Source organism: Podarcis bocagei (assembly GCF_964188305.1).
Source record: "Podarcis bocagei genome assembly, chromosome: 13".
Classification (NCBI taxonomy): Eukaryota; Metazoa; Chordata; class Lepidosauria; order Squamata; family Lacertidae; genus Podarcis; species Podarcis bocagei.
The window spans coordinates 21,187,576-21,206,664 of record NC_138138.1 but is presented as its reverse complement, the minus strand read 5'-3'; the positions used below and the strand labels follow the sequence as shown (position 1 = coordinate 21,206,664).

Below are 19,089 nucleotides of genomic sequence, written 5' to 3'. Positions count from 1 at the left end.
TTTCCTTCAGAGATGGTTTTATTATAATATATATACCGTAATTTTGCGGCACAGACTTGAAGTTCACAGGGTTGCGTCAAATGGACACATTTTGACAGTGGAGCTTTGTATATGCATGCAAAATGTCCTCCCAACTCCCCCACGCTCATCTCCTCGGCTGTTGTTCGCCGGCTGATTGGCAGCTGTTTCAACATATCATTCCTTCTAGTCGTTGCCTAAACTGGGGCTCCTTTTTCCTGGTGATGTGATTGAGACGTAGCCACCATGAGGATGTCGCAGGACTATCATGTAGTCAATCAGACCTGGCCAGCGCTATCATGTAGCCAACCAGATCCGGCCATGTGCTGACATCACAAAGCCAATTCATGGCAACCTTTCCTGCCCTCGCTCCGAGCGAAACCCTTTTAACCACACTGGAATTGCCAGGCAAGGGGGAGGTGCCTACAGGTTGCCAAAGCTTCCCTGGAAAATTGCCTTTTGTGGGGACTCTGCTTGGTTTCAGCCAAGAGCTGAAGGTGCTAGTGTAGTCTGGATTCTGTTCCTACTCTGGGGCTGAATCAAATCAAATCAAACCTACATGCAGCAACAGTGTTTTGTGTTGTGTAGGCTCCTATGATGTAAGTAATGGGCCCCGCCTGCTAGCCTGCTCCCTAAAATATCACTGGTTTGCTCATTTCTATATATAGGGTGCCTACATAAAATAGGTATTTTATGATAAAATACATACTTTGTTATGTACAAATGGCTTTGTATACCTATTAGGTCCATAAATTACCATATAGCATATATTCAACACAAAAAACCAGTGACAATTTGTTGTCGACAAAGGACAGCTGGACATATAAAGGGCCCCATTACCTTCAGTAGCTTAGGGCCTCATCAAACCTAAATCTGACCTTGATTTCAGGTTGGGGTTAGATTGTTCTGTTAGTCCATTCCTTCAACCCTTTCGACCATGATTTCTCTTCCTATCTGTTGAAGAGGTTAAATCCCATGCTCAGTTCAGAAACACCTTTATGCCACATTGCGAGGAGATATATTTTGCCGTAAAATGTTAATGGTGTTTCCTTCTGTCACCTCCTCTCTTCTCCCAGCTGCCCATTAGACTTGTGTTTCGGCAGGGCTTAAATCCTTGCACAGTGTTTAAATGTCCCTTAAGCAGATTTGGGCACCTTTTTAAGAAGCACATTGAAGGTCCATATATCATCACATCGACACTGCAGAGTGGGTTAATGTTGAAGGTCTCTCAAGGGGTCTTGTGCGAGTGTAGAAAACTCACTCAACGTTGATGTCATATTTTTCCGATAAAAATAGGGATGCCCTAAGGAAAAGCAGGACATTCCGGGATCCAATCAGAAACCAGGACGGCTTCTGTAAATCCGGGACTGCCCCTGGAAAATAGGGACACTTGGAGTAGGGTTGCCTTACATCTGGAATTTCCCAGACGTAATAGGAATTTGGCCACCGATAACAATATCTGGGAGGGAATCACTGGAATGTCTGGGGAAATCCGGACGTATGGCAACCAACGTCGGAAAAGTACGTAGTTTTTGGTTCAAAATAGCTCAAAAACGTTTTTTTTAAAAAAACCTTTTGTTTCCGGATTTTCACTTTTTGAAATTTGCCAACCTTAACTTGGAGGTTCTGTGATAACATGCAAGCCCTGATTATTTCCTCTACAATATTGTTGTTCACTGCAATGGGAAACCAGTAGCACACAGGCGACTGGCCTGCTTTCCCCTGAATCACAAAGATCACTGGGAAGAAGCACTGTGGCACTGTGAAAATCATACAGTTTTCAAGATTCTCCATAGCTGCTAGAAGTGATGACAATGCAGGGCTTTATATGTATAGTGAGGAGGCAGCCACGTTCTGTATGCCTGACTGTCTTTGTAAGTTTGTGTTACCGGAATCTCAGCCCTGTTCAGATATCCTTGCCCATTGCTTGATGCAATACCAAGTGATGACTTGCATGTTTGAAGGAGCCTTCAAAAGACAGATGACAGCTACACTTTCCAAGGGAGGTAGTCAGTAAGGGATGTGCAAGAATGCCCAGTCCCTGACACCCAGTTGATCCACATGGTCATTTTGGGTTTTTAAAAAAATGTCTGTAGCTATTTTCCTACCCCTTTAGCAAGTGCCAGATTTATATATAAGCTAAACAAGCCCCACTCTCTTGGAGGCCCCCAAAAAATTTAGAGGGGAAAAAAAAGCCTGGCTGTACATTTCCAAAATATAAGATAAAAAACAAATCAAATAAAACCTACATACAGCAACAGTGTTTTGTGTTGTGTAGGCTCCTATGATGTAAGTAATGGGCCCCGCCTGCTCGCCTGCTCCCTAAAATATCACTGGTTTGCTCATTTCTATATATAGGGTGCCTACATTCTGCATGTGCAAATGGCTTTAGATACCTATTAGGGTCCATAAATTACCATATAGCATATATTCAACCAACCCCCCCAAAAAACAGTGACAATTTGTTGTTGACAAAGAACAGCTGGACATATGAAGGGCCCCATTACCTTCAGCAGCCTAGGACCTCATCAAACCTAAATCTGGCCCTGCCCTTAGCCCATACCAAACACATACCCTCCAACATTTCTCCGATGAAAATAGGGACATCCCATTCCATAATGATAATCTTGCTCTTTATACTGGCAGCTTCCAACATATATAAAAATATAATAAAACATTAACAAAAAAACCCCTTCCCTGTACAGGATTGCCTTCAGACAGCTTGGGAGTCAGATAACTCCATACCCTCCAACATTTCTCCAATGGAAAATACAGACATCCTACCATACCCTCCAACATTTCTCCAATTAAAATAGGGACATCCTTCAGAAAAGTAGGACATCAGAAACCAGGATGTCTTCTTTAAATCAGAAGCATCCCTGGAAAATAGGGACACTTGGAGGGTCTGTAAATGTTTGCATGGTGTAAATCCTGCCTTAGTGGAGGAGTGGGGGCCAAGTGCTAGGGTGTGGCTAAATCTGGCAGGTGGGCAGGGCCCTCTGCCTGTCAATCACATGACATCACAACCCCTAGGAGTTAGTACTAGTGGGTTCCTGAGTGTACACAGAGAGCCACATGCAGTCACCACAACCTGCCCACCCACCATAAAAATTGAGATTTTTGTGTCACCTCTCCATTTAGGAATTAGGAACTGAACTGTGACTAATTGGAACAGTGGGCATTTTCAGATTTGTTTTTGCACCTGCGAGTTGACATGTGAACACAGTGTTTTTGGGCATGTGCAGAGTGCTTTCTTCACCTAACTGCAGTGGTATAGCTAGGTAATTTTAGACTCCAGACTCCATGAGGGAGTAGATACTCCATGAGGGAGTAGACTCCATTGAGGGGTAGATACAGAGATTCCAAAGGATCTTAAGAAATTGTTTATGTATGCTACAACCGCAGCTAGAATGGAATTTGCCCAGAGGTGGAAAGAAGACATTATTTCAACCAAGGAAGAGTGGCTGATCAAATTAATGGACTATGCCGAAATGGCAAAATTAACAGGTGTAATAAGAAACCAAGAGGGGGAAAGAATTACTAAAGAGTGGGGGAAATTTGTGGAATATTTGAAAAGTTATGGCATTAGCAGGGTTAACCTAAAACCAGCAGTTTAATAAAAAAATGATTAAGAGAAAGAAAAGAATAACTTAAAAAGGGAGTTATGTGGAAAATGCAGTATAAAAAAACTAAAACTAAAGAAAAAACCACAAAAGGAGGGGAAGGGAGGCAAATTCATAGCTGTTCTGGATTATTTGTGAGTTATGTGTCTGGTATTTGTATATTTGTAAACTTTTGAAAAACCAAAAACCCACTAAAAACAAAAACAAACAAACAATACTATTATGGGGGGGGCAGAGACTCTCTTTAGAAGTTAGTGGGTACACCTTTGTTCACTTCAAAACTGGCTCTCTTGGTCATTCTGCTGACTGGGGGGGCCCTGGGTGTCCGCCCCAAAATCCTGCTTGATGGCATCATCAAGGTCTTTGAGGACATCAGGGGCTCTGAGGTAGATTAAGATTCCTATACCACCCTCTTGGAAATCGATTCCAGCTCCTGTGCTGATGCATTCACCAGATTTCAAGCACTCCAATCAATCAATCAATCAATCAATCAATAAAAAAAAAATTTAAAAATGCACAAAACGGCTGATTTGAAAATTCAGTTTGTGCGAATAGCTGTGTTTTCAGCATCAAATGCTAATGAGCAAAACAACAACAACAACAACAACAACAACAACAACAACAACAACAGATGGAGTAGCTACTACAAGGCACCGGTTTCCAAATACGCCCTTCATCATTGTATATACATCTTGCAATCTTATGATTGTACAATCCTCACTGGGAAGGAAAAAAAAACTTTCCTGTTGCCATTTCGAGAAAGGGTTGAAGAAGATGATACAAACACAGATTTATTTTTTTTAAAATACATTATTTATTGAAAAATTCAAAAAGTACAAAATTACAAGTGCACAGAGTAAGATAAGACACGAAAAAGAAGAAGAAACAAGAAATAGTACCCATGCAGAAAACAAAGCAGAAAAAAGATGTTGTATACATTAAAAAAGTGGGTGGGGGCTTGTTATTGTAGTTAACCAGACCTTAATCTAATACGGTATTTATGAACTGGAAATATAAAAATGTATCTCTCTTTAATGATTGGATGGAGAATAAGGATAAGCTTGCAACAAATGAACAAGTTGTGCACAAACGTAGACTTGCCATGGACAAATGTAAGGATATTTGGAATTTGTTTTTATAAAGATGTAACCACAGATTTAACAGGATCCACCACACACCCCATCCTGGTGGTTGCATGCATTTATGCCAATCCTGGATGAATCCTTGACTGGTTATATGTTAACAGTCGCTGGATTTGGGTCCAGTTACTTACTTCCTTTTCCCTTTCGCCTTTCTGTTTGCTTTCGAAGACCTTGAGAAATCAACCATCATTGAGAACGGCGAAATCCGCATCAACGGCAAAGGCAAGAAGATCCGCAAGCCACGCACGATCTACTCGAGTCTCCAGCTTCAGGCCCTCAACCAGCGCTTCCAGCAAACCCAGTACCTGGCATTACCCGAGCGAGCCGAGCTAGCAGCACAGCTGGGCTTGACCCAAACCCAGGTGAGATGTTGCAAATGTCCTTTGGTTCATTTATCTGTAACATAACTTCCCCCACCCCCAGGTTTCTAGGAGTTTTAGGTGTGATCTACATGTAGGGTAAGGGACGCAGGTGGTGCTGTGGGTTAAACCACAGAACCTAGGGCTTGCCAATTGGAAGGTCGGCGGTTCAAATCCCCGCAATGGGGTGAGCTCCCGTTGCTCGGTCCCTGCTCCTGCCAACCTAGCAGTTCAAAAGCACATAAAAGTGCAAGTAGATAAATAGGTACCGCTCCGGCGGGAAGGTAGACAGCATTTCCATGCGCTGCTCTGGTTTGCCAGAAGCGGCTTAGTCATGCTGGCCACATGACCCGGAAGCTGTGCGCCGGCTCCCTTGGCCAATAAAGCGAGATGAGCGCCACAACCCCAGAGTCGGTCACGACTGGACCTAATGGTCAGGGGTCCCTTTACCTTACATGTAGGGTGGCCTGGTGAGAAAGAGGACTTTAATACTTGTGTAAAAAAAAAAAGAAAAAAGGTAAAGGTAAAGGACCCCTGGACGGTCAAGTCCAGTCAAAGGTGACTATGGGGTTGTGGCGTTCATCTCGCTTTCAGGCCAAGGGAGCTGGCGTTTGTCTACAGGCAGCTTTCCTTCTTTTTCCAAAGAAAAAGAAGAAAATAAAGAGGAAAGGAAAGGAAAGGAAAGGAAAGGAATGCAAGGCCCTCTATCACAATTATATCTTAACCCTTATTCCATGCACAGAAGAGTGAAATCTCCCAGCTCTCGCTTGGAGCTCCCCTCCCCCCACTTTCCCCAACCTCCCACCCTGGAATATTCTCTCTGCCCTGCCCCTCACCCAGGACCCTTCATCTTCCACCCATCACCTTCCTGCATCTTCATTAATCCAAGATGCGGAACCTCAAAAAGCAGAGCATAAATATAAATAGAACCAGGGCATTTTCCCCCCAGCCAGAACTCACCAGAACTCAGTTCCAGCACCCCTCAGATGGATGCCATTGCCATTATAAGAGAAGAAGGGAGGCGTTCATGGGAGTTCTGGAACCTCTTTTTCTAGAAAAATAGCACTGGATAGAATGAACAGAAAGAAAACAAGAATTAAAGATCATAGAGAGGTAAGATACCCTGCAACCCCCGCTCTTAACTAGTACACCCAGGGCCAGATTTAGGTTTGATGAGGCCCTAAACTACTGAAGCAATGGGGCCCTCTATATGCCCAGCTGTCCTTTGTCAACAACAAATTGCCACTGTTTTTTGTGTTGAATATATGCTATATGGCGATTTATGGACCTAATAGGTATCTAAAGGCATTGGCACATAACAAAATATGTATTTTATCAAAGTAATTGTTGAACTGAAATACAATTAAGAAGAAATATATTAATAGTGAAATGCAATTAAGAAGCCCAAGTTTGAGAAACAAGGTACCACTGTATAGAGAAATGAGCAAACCAGTGATATTTTAGGGAGCAAGCTACCAGGCGGGGCCTATTACGTACATCACAGGAGCCTACACAACACAAAACACTGTTGTTGTACGTAGGTTTTATTTTATTTGTTTTCTATCTTATATTTTGGAAATGTACATCCAGGTTTTTTTCCTCTTAATTTTTTGGGGGGCCCCCAAGAGAGTGAGGCCCTAAGCTATAGCTTATTTAGCTTATACAGTGGTAGCTCTGGTTACGTACTTATTCGTTCCGGAGGTCCGTTCATAACCTGAAACTGTTCTTAACCTGAAGCACTACTTTAGCTAATGGGGCCTCCTGCTGCTGCCGCGCTGCTGGAGCACAATTTCTGTTCTCATCCTGAAGCAAAGTTCTTAACCTGAAGTACTATTTCTGGGTTAGCAGAGTCTGTAACCTGAAGCGTATGTAACCCGAGGTACCACTGTACGTAAATCCAGCACTGACTACATCACACTAGTTGTGATAGTCCAGTCTGTCTTTAGTAGCTATGTAGCAACAGTAGTAGAAAATGCAATAATTTTTCTGATAATTGAAATTGGAATGAAATGTTACCATCGTTTCCCATTCCCTCCATTTCTGAGCTTATGGCTGCGTGTGTCATTCCTTTCGTAGCCACAACTGCGCAGCCTACGGTCGAGAAAGAGTTGGCAGCAGGCTTGAGAGGTTTGCGGAAGTACAAGAAACGCATTTAGGGGAGGGTGCATTGCGTAGTGTGGGACCCAATAGCAGCCGAGCGCGCACTGAGCACGCTCAGTGGCTGTGGAATGCTGACAGACAGTTTCAGGGAGGTGGTGGAAAGCGAGGGAGCGAGGGAAGGGAAGGGAGAGGCTGGAATCCTGGGCAGCAACACTTTGCGCCAGTGGTGACATTTTATTGCGCAGGTGTGAGGGACTGTGGCAGGTGCCGAGCAGAGTGAGGTGTTCTCTGCCCGGAAGGTGTTGCGCTCTTCCTCAGGCAAGACACTAATGGAGAAAGCTCAGGAACATACAGGAGGATTGTGGGAATGGGGTTGAGTGGAAATGAAGTACGAGGTTTTCCCCTGTGCCTAGAAATGCTTCACCTGTTGAATTTCTGCCTGCGCCCCCAATATTTAAGAAGCACGGGATCCCTGCCAGGATGACAACAACCATGTATATTCAACTGGTAAAGCTTATGAACTCCCCTTTTGGTGCGCCAAATCCAAAGGCACAGTCCAGTGATGTCTGTTTCCACGTGACTCTCGCTGGAGTCTCGGCCCCTGTGTTTTGCCCACAGTTTGGGGGATTTTAGGGGAATTGGCACCATCGAAAGTTTGTTCCACTCACCCAGAAGCCCTTCCTCACAGGTGGTTGAGCAGCTTAAGGAGATTGCTCGAGACAGACAGATGTCAGGGGTGAGCCCAGAGCCAGAGGCATAAAAAAGATTTATTTTTATTTAGGCAGAGAAGGAGAGAGTCAAGTAAGAACCTGCCAAATCTGCACACTGAGAACTTTGTGGGGTGGGTGAGGGCAGGGAATTGTGTTGTAGGGCTGTGAAGCGTTATAAAATGGGGTTCTTCCTCTGTACGATGTCAGAATTAGCAGGTAAACCAAACGTGAATAGGAAAAAAAGGCAGCAGTTTGTTTTGGTCTCTTTCCGAGGAGCTATGGGCTGGAGCACATGGAATATTCCAAACTGAATAGCTCCCCCAATTGGCTGCTTGGCAGATAAAGGTGCTATATGTGTATTTCACAGAATCATAAGAGCTAGAAGGGACCATAAGGGTCATTTAGTCCAACCCCCTAAAATGCAGGAATCTTTCCGCCCAACATGGGGTTCAAACCCATGATTCTGAGGTTAAGAGGATTCGTATTATGTCATAAAATTGACACACCGCTGGCTTGTAGAAACCTCAAAGCAGTTTACGGAAAAATAAAGCAATGAAATCAAGAAAAAAAAATTACAACAGCACTTTAAAATGTACAAAAGTTAACATGCTAAAACAGAATAAAATTAGAATAGATTAGCCCATGGAATTTTTGGCTTTCGGGCAGGGGAGGAGTTGGTATTCTGCAACAAATTCTGGTTCCACAGTGGAATGAAAGAGTAACAGCAAAAGTCAGGACTCTTGCCTCAGTATGAGGCACTTGTGGAAACAAGGATCTTGGATAGTTCTGCTCCTCTCGGTCTGCAAAAAGTTCCTCTATACTTTGGACACCACAAGCACCCTCAGCTTGCACATTTAGACACTGTGTAGCGTGAAGTTCAGCCAAAATAAGTAACCTAGGATATTGTCTGTATCGGCTTGTATCTGAGTAGGCTTCAAAAACTCATTTTGTTCTGTTCAGTGTTTTATTTTTGTGTTGCATGTGCTGGTCGTAAAGTGTGGCTCCCATTATTATTATTATTATTATTATTATTATTATTATTATTATTATTATTATTATTATTATTCCTTACTTACTTACTTACCTGTTTTACCCACTTTTTAAAAAACATTTTAAATGATCAGTTGAGTTTTGTTTTACATTCTTGTGAGCTTCTTTGGAAAGGGTTCCTCCCCCTCTCAAAAATGTTGGGTTATAAGCTTATTCTGCAAATAAATTGTCTTCCCAGGTGCACCAAATATGAGCCTATACTCTTCTCTGAAACTTCGTCAGAACCAAAGAGGTTTAGTTTTAGGCCTTGAACAAGTCTGTGGGGTTCAGCAGCTGTGATGCATTTATGCTACAGTTTTCATACACACCATGTATTTAAAGTATGTGACTTTCTGTAAACTACGGTTTCCAATATTTTTCACAGCAATGGGGCAAATTTAGCCCCTCCCTCCCTTAGAGAGAGAGAGAGAGAGAGAGAGAGAGAGAGAGAGAGAGAGAGAGAGAGAGAACTTAGTATGACTATAATGTTGTTTCAAAAAATTGAGCCTTGTCGCCTAAATCCACTTGCTCAGGGGAGGTCCATGGTGGACAGTATATATATATTTCTTTTAAAAGAGAGCTCGAGGTGGTTTCAGGGAGTCTTCACTTCTTGTGGGGCGCACATTTATTTTCTCCCAACCTCCCTTCTGGACAAACAGGTTTGGCAGGTTTTGTAGACAAAGCAACAACCTGCAGGACCTGTTTTTCCGGGGTTGAAAGTGGGATGAGTTCTTCACACCATGAGCAAGGTTCCCTCTTCCAAGCCACCCTTTCTCAGGAGAAAATAATCTGTCCCAGGCTCTCTCTGTGTGTATGTTCAATAATAAAGGCTGATGGTGCAGCTGGAGCAGACAAAACTTCCTTATGCCAGCATTGTCTACCCTTGTTGGCAGAAGCTCTCCAGAGTCTCAAGCGAAAAGGGGGTTTTCACATCTCCTGCTACCTGAGATTCTTTGATCTGGAGATCCCTGAGATCTAGGTTGCATCCATACTATATCTTATACCACATTGGCTTCTCCCCAAGAATCCTAAAGGTAAAGGGACCCCTGACCATCAGGTCCAGTCGTGGCCGACTCTGGGGTTGCGGCGCTCATCTTACTTTACTGGCCAAGGCAGCCGGCATACAGCTTCCGGGTCATGTGGCCAGCATGACTAAGCCACTTCTGGTGAACCAGAGCACAAACTCCGTTTACCTTTACCTTTATCTACTTGCACTTTGACGTGCTTGCAAACTGCCAGGTTGGCAGGAGCTGGGACTGAGCAACGGGAGCTCACCCCATTGTGGGGATTCGAACCACCGACCTTCTGATCGGCAAGTCCTAGGCTCTGTGGTTTAACCCACAGTGCCACCTGCGTCCCCAAGCAATCTTGGGAGGCCATAATTTGCAAAGGTTGCAGAGAGTAGTTAAGAGACTTGTCACATACAGCGGCCTAGCTAGCCACTTGGGTGCCTGGGGTCTCAGGAGAGACGCATGGCTCAGGCACGCTGCAGGCCCCGTGGTGTGATGCCCAGTGCCCCCCTCCCCACCTAGCTACAGCTCTGGATTAGGCAGGTTCATGGAGGAGGGGGCTGTCGAAGGCTACTAGCCATAAAGGCTGTGCTCTGCCTGCATAATTGGAGACAGCAATGCTTCTGGTTTCTGGAAATTGCTCGAGGGGAGAGTGTTCCTGCATTGGCTAGGAAGGGGGGTGCGGTGGGAGTGGGAGTTATTTTTTCAAAAACACACATTTTTTGCCATTTTGTCACCCCCACTCAGTGATGACACCTGGGGCGGCCCGCACCCACCACACACCCCTTCTTACGCCACTGGTCACAGAGCTACAGTTCCCAGAACTCTTAGCAAACTATGGTTCCCAGGATTCTTTGGGGGAAGCCATGACTGCTGAAGTGGTATAAGAGTGCTTTAAATGTAAGATGTGAGCGTGACCTGGATTTCAGACCTCCTGCGTGCAACATACATTCTCAGCCATTGAGCTATGACCCATTAGCTTCAACCTGGCCTTTAGCCCTGGCACCTATTTTAAACGCTCACCAAATGGAAGGTGTGCAATAAGTCTATTTTCTACCACCTCGTGGCCCCAGCTGGGGCAAAAGGGAGGTGTACGTTGCTGGCAGGGTATTAGCAGTGCATTTTAAATTGTAAGCTGCCCTGGGACCTTGGCATTGAGGGCAGGTAATAAATTAAAAATACATATTATTAATAATAGTGGAATCACAGTCCCAATCCTTCTGGCTACTTTTCACTTATGAAGAACTGGTTACTAGGATTATTAGCCTCCAGTGAATCTCCTTTTGCATGCAAAAAATTTCCCCCCAAAGTTACAGGTGCTTGACACTAGATTCTCCCCCCCCCCATTGTTTCTCTCCTTCTGTATTTTAAACTATTACCCAGTAATATATGACACTCCATCTGCTCCCCCTGCTACACTACACTTCTAAGTTTTCAACATGATGAGACGGGGATAATGTAGCACATAAGAAGGGAAGACTCTGGAGGGATAAATCACATATTTTTCTACTGCTTCTCCCTCCAGTAGTTTTCCACCTCCTCGAAATGCCCTGAAGACCAATGTTTACACTTTGCCCTCTCTGATCTTTCCACAAATGCCATTGTGCAACCAGCTTTTTTTTGGGGGGGGGGTGGAGAAGAAGGAAGAAAAGGTGGGGAAGGAGAACTTCTTGAAAAAGTTAGCTAGGGTCAGGCAGCAACAGAGCATATTAAAAAGGCAAGTAGGGGCAAGTAGCTGCTGGAGGTTGCCAAAATATGCAGCATGCTTCACAAGCCCTGATCTTTAATCCTTGCAATAGCCCTAGGAGATAGGGCACGATTGTTCCCATTTTACAGACTAGGAAATTAAGGCAGATGGAAAGAGGATTCTGGCATTGGAAGGCACCAAGAGGCAAGGCAACCCCAGCCCCTTGCCTTGAGGCAGGATTATCCATTCACCGGCTCATCGCAGGTTGACTTAAAGCGTTTGGAAATTTCTGGCCTCAGAGGCCATGCCACATGATCCAATAGGTACCAGGCTGCAATGAATTCTAGGGTATCCTTCTCTAGATGCAGTTCCTTTATTGGCACAATCCCCACCACACATTACTGTACTGCTGCTTTGAGTGTCCATGCATATACCCTCCAACTCTCCAATGAAAATAGGTATGTTCTATTCCATAATAATAATAATCTTGTTATTTATACCCTGCCCATCTGGCTGGGTTGCCCCAGCCACTCTGGGCAGCTTCCAACATATAGGTAAAGGTAAAGGGACCCCTGACCCCCTGTTTTTCTCCCAAGAGAGAAAAAGATTTGGGGACCCGGTATCTTTTCCTCCATGGGAGAAAAAAGCAGCTGGGTGGGGTGGGGATTCTGAGTGGACAGCTGGCAGAAAATCAAACAGCTAATTGCCTCCTTACCTTGTTCATCTGTTTTCAGATACAGCCTTGAGACTGTTTTTTATTTTAAAGGGGCGCGGGTGGCGCTGTGGTCTCAACCACTGAGCCTAGGGCTTGCTGATTGGAAGGTCGGCAGTTCGAATCCCCGTGATGGGGTGAGCTCCCGTTGCTCGGTCCCTGCTCCTGCCAACCTAGCAGTTCGAAAGCACACCAGCGCAAGTAGATAAATAGGTAATGCTGCGGTGGGAAGGTAAACTGTGTTTCCGTGTGCTGCTCTAACTTCGCCAGAAGTGGCTTAGTCATGCTGGCCACATGACCCAGGAAAACTGCCTGCAGACAAACGCCAGCTCCCTCGGCCAGTAAAGCAAGATGAGCGCTGCAACCCCAGAGTCATTCGTGACTGGACTTAACTGTCAGGGTCCCTTTACCTTCATTTTAAAACAGAATCACTCTTTTGGAGGGTTAAGGGCATGTGTGAGAGAAAGTCCCAGCCCACAAGTAGAAGTCTTTGCCCTGATATGATGGGCTAGTTGAATCTTACCAGCAATACCACCACGATTTTGCCCTTGGTGGAAGTAGCACCAGGACAGTGCCGTTCAAGAACATTATACACAAGTGGTTTGACATAGGCATCCCCACACTGCGTAGGTGCATAGGATCAGATGTCTTAAGTAGAGTCAGACCACAGGTAGGACCAGTAAAGGGCTTCCTTCCTGCATGAATGTTACTCCAAGTCTGAGTGTTTGGCTGAGTCCATATATGGCAACTTCAACACAGACCGGAAAGGGAAAGGAATGCCAAGACAATTCAATACCTGGCAGAAGTTCTGCATCCAAATTTTGACTCTTTAGAATTTTTCCAATGATTTCACATTTGAGTTTCAACTTGAGTGTTGCTGAAGAAGTTTAACGCAATCGGAGCATGTGTTGACTCGCATATTCAATATTCGACCGCACTACAGTTCTTGAACCTAGCACTATTCATAAATGCAAAGTGGGGGAAGACCTTTAAGATGAGAAATATATATATATTTTTAGCAAGGGCGTTCAAGAAGGAAGAACTTGCTTGATGACACTTTTCCTTTCTTTCTCCTAGCCTTGTTTCGCTTCTCTCAACTGGTTGTTGACCGAAATAAATTTAGGCTACTTCTCTACATGCTCTGTTTACACCTTTCCCTCTCTGTTATCGCAGGTGAAGATCTGGTTCCAGAACAAGCGTTCCAAGTTCAAAAAGATTATGAAGCAGGGCTCCAGCATCCAAGATGACCACCTCCACAGTTCCTCATCCTTGTCCCCTTGCTCCCCCAACATCCCCCCACTCTGGGACATCCCCATGGCCTGCAAAGGCCCTCCCCTGCCTCCCAGCAGCTACATCAACAGTTTTGGACCTTGGTACCACCAACCGCAGCACCAAGACGCCATGGGGAGGCCTCCGGTGATGTGACAAAAGAGGCACTGGCAGCATCAGCCCATCCTCGATGTGTCTCTTCCTCCAAAGTGCTGATCAGGGTCCCCGGAACAGGCGAAAGGAGGGCGTGGAGTTTGGAGGGAGAAGTTGGCTTCTTTGAAGGAATCACCAGCACTTTCCTCCTGGTGAGAACATCCCTGGCAGGAGATGGACTTCGAACGGACATGTCCAGGGACCAAATCTTAACAACGATGGCAGGTTGTGTGAGGCAAAGTTAGGGAAAGAACCCCCCAGCTCCGAAACACGAATGGAAGGTCAGGGTCCCATTTGGATCGGCGTCTCTTCATCAGGGATTTTACAAGAGAGGTGCTTGTGTGTTTTTCGTTCCAAAGATAGGCTCTTGGGTGACACGGGCCTTACGTCAGATCTAGTTGTGTTAGTAAGAGGTCAGGTTTTTGCCATATTTCCCCCTCTCATCCAGCAAGGCTTCTGTGCCTTAAGCAGTATTGATGGAAGACAGGAAATAAACAGGTAGTGGTGTTGCTGGTTTGGAGGTTCAGTGACGGGAGGACTTTATCTGTTGTATTTCTGCCTTGTCCTGCAGAGGCTCAAGACACAGGAACATTGCCATCTTTATGTTTCTTTTTTTTTTGGGCAATCCTAGTTAGTGTAGCAAGGTTTTGAGCTGCACAAAGATCTACTCCAGGCAAGGGCCTGAGAGAAGGAATGATTAACTGGTCAAACAGACAAGAAAGCAGCGCTTGGAGAGTTCTTTTTATTTAAGGGACTAGTTCTATGTGTCTAAAAAGTTTGGGTTCTTCCCTTTACAAAACAAACTAGTTCAGTTCACAGTTCAATTCAAGTCCGTCCAAATCCTCAACAACAACAACAACACCACCAAACCAAAATAAACCGATTCAGAATGTTACAAGCTGCGGTGCTGGAGTATAGAATATACTTAAGACTCAGAAAATGTCAGTGCACACACAGAGAGTGGAATGAGAAATTGTTTCATTTATTTTCCCCCAAATATTATGTTCTACAAACGTAAAGGCCCAAAGAGTCTAAAATATAAAAAAATAAATAATACAAAAAAAGGAGAATGAACTAGAAATCATTCAAAGCTCTACCCCATAACAAACTTGATTTTAGTTCACCTGTTAGTTATAGGAATGGCTTTCAGGTTCAGAGATTTTGGAACCAATTCAGTGAACATTATAAAATCGAAACAGTTCACTCCAAACACTGTAGGAAAGAGAGCCTAAATATTGGCATAATTTCATAATGGGGAGGGGGGCAAGGATACAAGTTAGGCTGGATATTCTCATGGGGTTAAAACTGGCAAGAACTTACCTATCAAAATTGGTTCAATTCACCTTCTACCTGCAAAAGAAATTGGTGATAGTTCTAGGTAGCCAATCCCCATAGAGCCGCAATTTGCTAAAAGCAGGGGGAAATATATATATATTTTTAAAATATCCAACTGCTTTCTTCAAAGCCAATTTTGCTTCCATGTCTGTCTGTACTAAAATATTTTTTCATTAAAAATTGTGCTAAAGCCAGGATTATGTTTACAGTCAATGAAACGTTTGTAGAATGTAATCTCCATATCCTCTCCCCACTCCCATTTTTTTTTAAAAAAGAAAAAGGGATTTTTCATATTTGTTTCAGCTACAACATGAAGTCTCTCTCCCCCCCCCCACCTCCAGCAAATAACTGAAGGCTATTTAACTAAACCATTAAAAGAAAAAAGAAAAAACTAATTTAACTTTTCTCTCTCTCCCCCCCCCACTTTGCCAAGCATAATGACATTTTTATTTATTGAAATACAGCTTTTGGTATATTGTATTGTTTTCAATTTATAAACAGAATGTAAAACTATAAATAATTTTTTTTTGTACAAACGAATGCTGTCAAGCTCCTCCTTTATAGTTCTTGTAAAGCAGACATGGCCAAACTTGGCCCTCCAGCTGTTTTGGGACTACAATTCCCCTCATCCCTGACCACTGGTCCTGTTACCTAGGGATGATGGGAGTTGTAGTCCCCAAACAGCTGGAGGGCCAAGTTTGGCCATGCCTGTTGTAAAGTTTGAATCTAGAAAATAAACGAAGACAACTGTTATGAGTCTTCAACACCACCGTTCCTGCAGACTCAGTTATTGTATGGAACTGGACCTCCAGAGACACAATGCCATGCTCTGCCTCAGCAGCACCCCACAACTGCATAATGAGGAACCCCATAGGGCAGGCAAAGCCAGTGTAGAGGCTTCTGTATGTTGATGGACTACAATTCCCATCAGCCCCTCCAGTATGGCCAATTATCAGGAATGGTGGGAGTTGTAGTTCAGCAACATCTGGAGGGCACGTTGATTACCCCTGCCATAGGGCTTCCCCAGGACTGGATTTAGGTTTGATGAGGCCCTAAGCTACTGAAGGTAATGGGGCCGGTTATATGTCCAGCTGTCCTTTGTCAACAACAAATTGTTGCTGTTTTGGTGTTGGATATCAGTGGCGTAGCGTGGGTTGTCAGCACCCGGGGCAAGGCAAGTAATTTGCGCCCCCTAACCCGTGGATTTGCGCCCCCTAACCCTAACCCCCAGATGTTGCGCCCGGTGCGGCCGGCCCCCCCTGCACCCCCCACACTACGCCACTGTTGGATATATGCTATATGGTAATTTATGGACCTCATAGGCAACCAGTCCATGCAGAATGTAGGCACCCTGCACAGTGAAACCTCTGGTTACATATGCTTCAGGTTACATAGGCTTCAGGTTACAGACTCCACTAACCCAGAAATAGTACCTCTGGTTAAGAACTTTGCTTCAGGATGAGAACAGAAATCGTGCTGCAGCGGCGGCAGGAGGCCACATTAGCTAAAGTGGTGCTTCAGGTTAAGAACAGTTTCAGGTTAAGAATGGACCTCCGGAACGAATTAAGTACTTAACCTGAAGAACCACTGTATATAGAAATGAGCAAACCAGTGATATTTTAGGGAGCAGACTGGCAGACAAGGCCCATTACTTACATCATAGGAGCCTACACAACACCAAATACTGTTGCTGTATGTAGGTTTTATTTTATTTGTTTTTTATCTTATTTGTTTTTTATCTTATATTTTGGAAGTGTACATCCAGTTTTTTTCTTTAATTTTTTTGGGGGGCGGACTGAGAAGTGGATTTGGGTGATGGCCTGTTGATAGGGCACCCTCTGCATAGGGCTTTAGAAACATAACCTCTCCCAGCCAATCCCCCGTCCCACTCTCTGCCGTGGTCCATGCTCCTGGGGCACCACAGCTGCCACTTGGGCATGTCGTCGAGCTATTGCCCCTTCAGTCCAGCCTATTGCTGGGTAGTGCTGAGGATACTTGTCTTGCCCCGGACACTGGCTACCCATGCTACGTCACTGCACAGTAGTACTTCCTGCAAACTGGTAAGGGATCATCACAAGATGTGGCCTCTTTGGGGTGTTTGTTCCTTGAAGGTCTGGACTAAATAAGAGTGATACAGTGGTACCTCGGGTTACAAACACTTCAGGTTACAGACTCCACTAACCCGGAAGTAGTACCTTAGGTTAAGAACTTTACCTCAGGATGAGAACAGAAATCGCGTGCCGTGGCAGCGGGAGGCCCCATTAGCTAAAGTGGTACCTCAGGTTAAGAACGGTTTCAGGTTAAGAACAGACCTCTGGAACAAATTAAGTTCGTAACCAGAGGTACCACTGTACTTGGATTTTCCTTCAGTATGATGACACCCTCTGTGTTTCTTTAGAGACAGGCAAGGTGTTTTAGCTCATACCCACCAAAATCAATTTTTGCCCAAGTAGAATCCCCAGCTCTTGAAATAATTTTGGAGGGGCCCAGAGACGGAGCTTGGCCAGGCTCAGAAAATGTTCTGCTGGCAAATGAAAACTGCCAGTGTATGAGTTTACAAATCTGTCACCGGGCATAGCACGACCGTACGATAGCAGGCCATGCAAGATCATAATCTGAACCAGGTTACAACTCTGCCACATCCAGAAAATGGGATGAAATATACATGCAAAGCAGAAGATGCAGGAAATGAGCTCCGAGCCACAAATGTCTGCAGCTCAAGTCACACACATGCAGCACATATTGCCAAGGAAATTAAGCATCTAGAAAACATTTATCCATTTTACAGATGGGAACCACTAGGGCAATTGGTGACTCAACTGCAGAGAACTCAAAATACATTAAAAAAGGACAAAATAATTTAAGAAAATGAGCCAAGCCACAGACTTCTACTGGTAAAGTCATGCATATGCAAAACATGGCGAATGAATTAAGCTCCTCCTCTAATGTTGGGGTGACTCTTCCTTGTCTGCTTGCCACACAGGATGTGGTGACCATTTTAAATGTTGTAGTCTATACAATGTAGCCCCCACCAGGGTTCTGCATGCCACAATATGGGGTGTGTGTGTGTGTGTGTGTGTGTGTGTGTGAGAGAGAGAGAGAGAGAGAGAGAGAGAGAGAGAGAGAGAGAGAGAGAGAGAGAAATGCATCAAATGCATAAAAAATAAAAATTCTCTTGGGTAGAGATCTCCATCTTCAACTTGGGCTGCATTGGCATTGAACATCCAATACCACTGCAATACCACATTAAACAGGGACGCGGGTGGCACTGTGGGTTAAACCACAGAGCCTAGGACTTGCCAATCAGAAGGTCGGTGGTTCGAATCCCCATGACGGAGTGATCTCCCATTGCTCGGTCCCTTCTCCTGCCAACCTAGCAGTTCGAAAGCACATCAAAGTGCAAGTAGATAAATAGGTACCGCTCCAGTCGGAAGGTAAATGGTGTTCCCATGTGCTGCTCTGGTTCGCCAGAAGCGGCTTAGCCTTGCTGGCCACATGACCCGGAAGCTGTACGCTGGCTCCCACAGCCAATAAAGCGAGATGAGTGCCACAACCCCAGAGTCGGCCACGTCTGGACCTAATGGTCAGGGGTTCCTTTACCCCCAAAAAAGAATTCTGGGAAATTGTTAAGGGTGCTGATAGTTGTTCGGCAACCCCCACTCCCCTCACAGAATGACAATTCCCAGTTGCCTGGAAAGAGGGATTGATTGTCAAAGCATTCTGGGAACAGTAGTTCCTTTTGGGAAATAAGAGTCTCATGGCAAAACTCTCAGCACCCTTTAACAAACTACAGTTCCCAGGATTCTTTTTGAAGTGGTACGACACTACCTGCCATCTTCTGGGTTGTCCCTACAGAACCTGCTCCTCTTAGCCCCACCACAATCCCCGGGGAAGGACTCCCTGGGGGAAAGAACTGCCCTAACCATCAAATGTTTCAAATCA

At 44.7% G+C, this 19,089-nt stretch overlaps 1 protein-coding gene across 1 annotated transcript in view; it reads left to right on the top strand.

Moving 5' to 3' along the window:
- The window catches only part of DLX4 (distal-less homeobox 4), a 33,910-nt gene extending 17,994 nt beyond the window's left edge, over window positions 1–15,916 (top strand). The window contains exons 2-3 of the mRNA XM_081166836.1: window positions 4,952–5,145; window positions 13,564–15,916. Coding sequence (XP_081022962.1) covers window positions 4,952–5,145; window positions 13,564–13,815 — 446 coding nt within the window. The 3' untranslated portion in view covers window positions 13,816–15,916. The remainder of the gene's footprint in view (window positions 1–4,951; window positions 5,146–13,563) is intronic.
- The last annotated feature ends 3,173 nt before the right edge of the window (window positions 15,917–19,089 follow it).